The sequence below is a fragment of the Rhinolophus hipposideros genome (assembly GCF_964194185.1).
Source record: "Rhinolophus hipposideros genome assembly, chromosome: 1".
Classification (NCBI taxonomy): Eukaryota; Metazoa; Chordata; class Mammalia; order Chiroptera; family Rhinolophidae; genus Rhinolophus; species Rhinolophus hipposideros.
The window spans coordinates 78,818,942-78,826,186 of NC_138047.1; the positions used below are offsets into that span (position 1 = coordinate 78,818,942).

At 36.2% G+C, this 7,245-nt stretch overlaps 1 protein-coding gene across 8 annotated transcripts in view; it reads left to right on the forward strand.

Moving 5' to 3' along the window:
• NPNT (nephronectin) overlaps positions 1-4,369 on the forward strand; it is a 77,825-nt gene extending 73,456 nt beyond the window's left edge. For all 8 annotated transcript variants that reach the window (XM_081050627.1, XM_081050625.1, XM_081050630.1 and 5 more), the window contains 2 exons: positions 492-748; positions 2,161-4,369. In XM_081050627.1, the coding sequence (XP_080906753.1) occupies positions 492-748; positions 2,161-2,271 (368 nt within the window). In that variant the 3' untranslated portion in view covers positions 2,272-4,369. The remainder of the gene's footprint in view (positions 1-491; positions 749-2,160) is intronic.
• The last annotated feature ends 2,876 nt before the right edge of the window (positions 4,370-7,245 follow it).

The window sequence follows — 7,245 nt, forward strand, 5'->3', positions numbered from 1 at the left end:
AGTGCCCTTTAAAACACCGTCTGCTCTACTGCCTGGAGGTTAATTATCTGCATAGAAAATTCTCCTTGGCAACTTAGAGTCACCCACCAAACCAGCCTGCCAGTTTGACAACATAATCATAAGTTGGTGAGGATCAGGAGTTGGTGATGTGTGTATGTTTCTGCATGTCTGTGTATGTCTGATCATATTCCACTGGAAATATTCATAGAGTTAGGATTACTATTTATTATGTGTCCTTGGCATAACTTGTATTCCTGAGCAGAGTGAGTGCTTTCTGTAAACACAAAACCGTGGAATTTAAGACAGGCATATAAATAAGTCATATTTTTCTCCATCAAAAATTTGGAATTCTTTACAAATGACTATCACAGTTTGAAGATTAACCTTCTCCTCCCCCCCCCACCCCCAAAAAGTAAAACTCCTGTCCATCCTGTTTGCGCTAGAAAGGGATGTCGGCGCGCGCACACACGACCCTGCTTTTCCCATTGCAGGTGGACAATATCTGACAGTCGCAGCAGCCAAGGGCCCAGGGGGAAGAGCTGCTCGCTTGGTGCTCCCTCTCGGCCACCTCATGCATTCGGGGGACCTGTGCCTGTCGTTTAGGCACAAGGTGACTGGGCTGCACTCCAGCACGCTCCAGGTGTTTCTGAGAAAACACGGTGCCCACGGAGCAGCCCTGTGGGGAAGAAACGGTGGCCACGGCTGGAGGCAAACCCAGATCACCCTGCGAGGGGCTGACGTCAAAAGCGTAAGTAGAACCACAAAGGAGGAAGACTTGGGAGGTTTTCCTTTCATAGGAGAACTCTCGGTCTGAACTGGAAGCCTTGATCTCTTTATTAACTCAGGCTCAGACATAGGTTTGTATTTTTTCTGGGCTTGACTAGCCACTCCTTGCCTATTTCTATCACCACTTTTTGCTTCTTCATACATTCTTTAGCACAACGTATGACCACCACTAATCTCCCTACCTTAGCGTAGATCCCCTATTTTTAGTGAAAAAAAAATTAGGAATTAAAGTAATAAAGAGTTCATTGAGAAACTTCAAAGGGCAGAGGTGGTGAGCTTAACTGCTGAGCTTAACTGTTCCTGCTTTTCCTTTCGTTCCTTATACTTTAAACTTTGACCACCATGAGTTACCCTACAGTGTTTTATTAGTAGTAGTATTTTTAATGTTTCGTTAGAGTCGATTTTTTTCTCTTTGCCTCAGAGATCATCATTAAATAGCCTTGGGTGGGAACCCAGGACAATATATTTGGAAAATACTATTATTTTCTGGACAGGATATGGGAGCTTTGATTGAATAAATTTTATCCTACATAATCAAGTCATAGGTAGCAATAAAATGATCTAAAACAACTCCCCGAAATAATGAATTACTTGGAAAAAGTGCCTTCTTTATGTTGATGCTTATAAAACATTTGCTATTAGAAGATTCTACATCTATATCTATAATTTCTAGAAAGTAAAAAGAGGATAGTCTCCATTAATACACCTTTTATCGGAGTCTTTAGTTTTATTTTACTGATTTTTTTCTTTAAAATTTTGTTCATGTTTATATTTTTAGAGAAGTAAAACAAGATAATTATTCATTTCAAATCACAGTGTAGAAAGGTTGTTTTTAAAAGGAGCAAGGATGCTCTATGCAAAGTAAAATACAAGTATAGTGAAAGTTCTTGGTCTTTCCATAACTAAAACAACACTGATTGGGTGATGACGTTTGATTCTATTCCATTTTGCAGCAAAGCTATATGACTCCAATGGAGAAACTAGAAAACATCAGAGACAGGTTACATGACTGTGATCTTTTAGATCTGTGGCTCTCAATTTGTGCAACTCTGTTTTCCACCACACTGTTTGTACTTCTGACCTTGGTAATCTTTGACAAAAGTGTCCCCTTTAGAAGCATTCCTAAATTTAAGTAGTCTACAGTTTAGAATGGCTTTTTAAAGGATAACTGATTCTGAGTTATGGGGTCTGACTAACAGTTTACTGTGATTTAACTTTCTAGAAGGCATGCCTCCAGGGACACTGTTCTAGTTTTTCCTTCTGTTAAGTAAGTTTACTGTTTACTTTTGGGGGAAGTTTGCCTTTATTTTGCTAAATGAGCAAGGATTGGAAAGGGCAGAGGAGGCTTGACTGGTGTGTGTGTTCTCTCCGTAGGTTATCTTCAAAGGGGAACAAAGGCGTGGTCACACTGGGGAGATTGGATTGGATGATGTGAGCTTGAAAAAAGGCCCCTGCTCTGAAGAACGTGAGCAACTCCACAACTAGCAATGAACTCACATGTTGCTCCCTCTTCTTTTTCTAATTTTCACTTCCTGTCTTCTCCCGTTCAGGCCTAGGAGAAGAGTGGGTCAGTGGGTCAGGAGAAAGTCTGGTTGTTGACCCACATCTTGCTGGCCTGCTTGAGTGCAATCCCAATGAACAGTGACATTCTCCTTGAAATAGAAGGGGTATCTGTAGACACATGCAAGCCATCTTTGGGTGTTACCTTCCATCCTATGTCTCTTTTAGGAAGGCCATCAGCGTGCATGACCTATGCCATCCTTCATCCTGGTTATAAGGTGTTCCTAGTAGCAAATTACGGGAGGCATTTTCAAAAGAAATCTGTGCAAATGGCCATTCTGTTATCTGTTCAGTGTTGTACCATGAGTAGTATTGACTTCCCTAAGATATGTTGTACAATGTGCTTGTGAAATTGGTTTCTCCTCTTCATCGTTAGTTCTGGACTGATCTGAACTCTTTCACTGCCATTCACTTTATAAAAGAAGGGTGTGTAACATATCAAGTTGCATTTATTCTTGTTATCTCTATTCTTCTTTTAAAGACAATTATGTAGATTGGGCACGTAATTCCTCGTTAGTAGTATTGTGTTTTGTGTAAATGTGCTATTGATATTAAGTAGTTACGTCCTAATAATTACAGACTCTAGTTGCAAGGGAAAAGGCAGCTTGTGATCTCTTGACTTAAAAAAAATACACAGTGAAATGTTATTCAGTTCCAATACCTTATATTCGTAGCAAGAGAAATTTAGAAAAGGTGTCAGGTTGTGGTAGGGGAGGAATTCATTTTTTTAATGACCTTGAGTTTGATCCCTATAAAGGATAGTAAACCATTCAGGTAGATAAGAAACTGCAGTTACAATATAAAACCCTCACTGTTTCTAGTTACGCTTTAAAACCAACAGCTTTCTCCATAATAATATGGCCTCCCGGGTAATCTGTAAGAAGGTTTCCAAAAGGTCTGGTTGTTTCAAAGGAAAGATTCTGTTTGTGAAAGCAGGGTGAGGAGAAGCTACATTGGAATATATTTTCATACTGATTTTTAAATCAGTATAAATTTAGGCAGGTCTAGCTCATAACTTATGTGCTATCTTGTTGGGATAGGATAAGAAGCAAGTCCCATGCTTTGAAGCATTGAATGTGCTGGAATAGGATCCACACACACACACTAGAGAAACAGGACAAGACTGGAATTCTAAGATCTAGGAACCCTCAACTAATATATTTTCTCCCTGCATATTTCAACTGTATATGAAAAAAATGCATAACTTTAAAAAGGCAACTTACTACTGAGGCTTTTCCTCATTTCTGATTAATCAAAACATTTTCTGCTGTTTTTGCCAGGAAACACAAAGATGATGAAAGGGTTGAGGAAAAAATGATCTAGGATGAAAAATTAAAGAAACTGGGATTATTCAGCCTGAAGAGAAGACTAAGGGGCAAACCATTGCTGGTTTTCAAGTATATGAAGGGTTGGTACAGAGAGGATGGTGACCAGCTGTTCTCTACATGCTCTAAGAATAGAACAAGAGGAAACAGTCTTAGGCTGGAGTATGAGGGAACATTTCCTGGCAGGGACAGTTGTTAAATTAAAATCCCTTATAAAGAAGTGTGACTTTTTCTTTCTTTCTTTCTTTCTTTCTTTCTTTCTTTCTTTCTTTCTTTCTTTCTTTCTTTCTTTCTTTCTTTCTTTCTTTCTTTCTTCTCTCTCTCTCTCTCTCTCTCTCTCTCTCTCTCTCTCTCTCTCTCTCTCTCTCTCTCTCTCTCTCTTCTTCTCTCTCTCACTCTCTTTCTTTTTTGTTGTTGAGGCTTTTAAAAAATTAGATAAAAATTTGTCTATTTAAGATAGTTAAAAGATGTCCTTACCTCAAGGTAGAATAACAGATTGCAGCATCTCCCAAAATATGTTTTGATCCTATTATTGTGTAAGGAAAGTCCCCAGAATGAAGTTATTTGGACCAGGCCAGAGTCTAATTTAGACTTTTCCCTCTTCGGCTTCTAGTGGAGAGGAATCAAAAGGGGAAAAGTCCACCAAATGCTAGGCTCACTAAAAATGTCTCTCCCTTTATGGCAAACCTAGCAGTATTAAAACAAAAACAAAAAGGAAAAAAGATACGTATATATATATATATATATATATTTATTCCTAAAAGAGTATGATGAACAAATATTTTAGTATCTCAGTGTCCTATTGTGGTGTTTTAGTTTTTTTTTTCCTTGATAAAAGTATAACCCTTTCACTTGCTCGGTGGATGATATTTCAGATTTTTAAAGAGACCATAGCAAAGCTTACAGTTTACAGAGATTTTTATCTGGTGCATTCTCTGTGCAATGTGTGTGACAACAAAACTTGGCTACTGATAGCGAGTGCCATGCCCAAAGCAACTGCCAGGCCCTTTCCTTCACCTAGTTGGTATAATTCAGTTTCACGTATCAATTGGATGTCCCAGGTTCCACAAAATGGTAATGTTTTTTGAATGATACATACAATAGTATATCTTTTGTGATTTAACTTGGTGAAGGCAGGGCAGGAGGGAGAATATTAATCAGTGCGCCTTTGAGTAGGGGCCAGAAAATATGGTCTTAGGGCCCTTTTTAATAATTCATTTCCTTTTTGGTAATATAAACTGCACAATTGAAGACAAAAGGGGAAAGTGAGAAAACTTCACTTTTAGGTGCCAATAATACATTGCACTAAACTGATGGAAGAAATTATCCAAAGTACTGTATAACATCTTGTTTATTATTTAATGTTTTCTAAAATGAAAAATGTTAGTGGTTTTCCAAACAGCAAAACAAAAATAATTCTTTGTAAATAAAAAACACTGTTAATAATACCAGTTGTCTGTTTCTTGTTTCTTATTGTTTTGATTTTTTTTTTTTTAGTTTTTTCCTTTTTTTTTTTTTTTTTTTTTTTACTGCTTGAATGATTAGGGACAAAGATGTTGCCCAAATTATTATACTTTCCAGGTTATAAAATATGAGATACTTTTCATCAGAATGCACAGGAAAAGAGACCAGAGGCACACCTTAGCAAATTGCTTTAGTTTTCTCATCTCTCACTTAGTTGTAAGCATTTGCCTCAAATCCTTTTATGGAAAGGCAGGATAAGCTATAAGTAAATATATATGAATTATAATTGAAAAGCCTTTTTTACTAGTATTGATTTTGTTAGTTTATGACATTTTTCACATACTCCAATAACCTTTACTAATGGAGAAAACAACTATAAGTAAACAAAATTAATGAAATGCAAGATTAAAAGCTAGTCTTTTTAGAAAATTAGAAATAATATGCTGAATGGCTTCTTTCTTTCCAATACTCAGAGAAATCCTAGCAGTTGGGACAGTCAAGTTTTGGATAAATTCGTACTTTAATCAAAAGGTAAATAAAGTAATCCCTGAGAGTTCTGAAAAGGCACAGGTTATGTTAAGAAATTAAACCTTTAGAAACCTATTTCAGATTGGGTGTGAAGGAAGCAGATAATTATGAGATTTCAGAACCAGTTCATTGATTTATTTGAAAGATTTTAAAGTACTGACTATATGTGTGGCTTTGAGCTATAACAGAAAGGAGACTTTCCTTTATTGGGTTTCAATCTAGAGAAGAAGATATTCATTTACCAAAGTCATATAAATAAATCCAATTTTTTTTTTTCTGAAAAGTCGTATGTGGTACCTTAAAGGCTCAGAAAGCGTGGTGAATTTCATGCACTTTGCCCACTGCTTTTCAAACTTTAATATTTGGGAATCACCTTGAGATCTTGTTAAAATGCAGCTTCTGATTTGGTAGATCTGGACTGGCACTTGAGATTCTACATTTCTAACCAGCTCTCAGGTAATGCTCATGCTGCTAGTCCTGGGCCCCAATTTAACAAACAAAGCCTAAAGATAATATCGAGGGGTCTGGACCTTTATCTCTGCTAATTTTCACTGTTGGAAGGCCTAAAATACCAGGGTTGCAAGATCTATTTCACAACAATTTACTAAGCTCCAGTGTACTTATTTCAAAAAATGTTAGGTTCTCAACAATTAAAAATATCAATAAATAGACAAATATTATTTTTAGAAGAACAAATTCTGGATATAATAAGTACCATTATCAAAATTAAAAATTCACTAAGGTATTCAACAGCAGATTTGATCTGGCAGGAGAAAGACTCAGTCAACGTGAAGATATGGTTTCTAGTTTGAGGAACAGCAAGATAAAGCTTCAATAAGGATAAAACAACAATGCTCAACAAGGAAATAGAAGATGTGAAAAATTCTATACACCAAAGAGACTAACATGCATCTATAGAACACTCTATTCAACACAAGAATACATATTTTTTCAAGTGTATCGGTGTTTACAGACCATAAATTAGGCTACAAAACAAGTCACAATAAACTTAAAAAGAACAGCATTTACAAAATAAATATATTCTTACACCACAATGAAAAAATTAGAAATCAATTACAGGAAAATTGGGGAAGTTCACAAATATGTGGAAATTAAACAACATACTCATAAATTACCAATTGCTGAAAGAAGAAAGCAAAGGAAAATTAAGAAATATTTTGGGTTGCCTCTTTATTTTGTTGAAGGTTTCTTTTTCTGTGCAGAAGCTCTTTAGTTTGATATAGTCCCATTTACTTTAGCTTTTACTTCCCTTGCCTTTGAGGTCAAATTCATAAAATCCTCTTTGAACCCAAGGTCCATAAGTTTAGCACCTATGTTTTTTTCTATGCAGTTTAATGATTCAGGTCTTATGTTTAGGTATTTGATCCATTTTGAATTAATTTTGATATATGGTGACGGATAACAGTCTAGATTCTTTTGCACGTGGCTTTCCAATTTTCCCAGATCATTTATTGAAGAGGCTGTCTTTTCTTCATTATACGTTTTTGGCTCCTTTGTCAAAAATTATCTGTCCATATTTATGATGGTTTGTTTCTGGGTTTTCAATTCTATTCCATTGGTC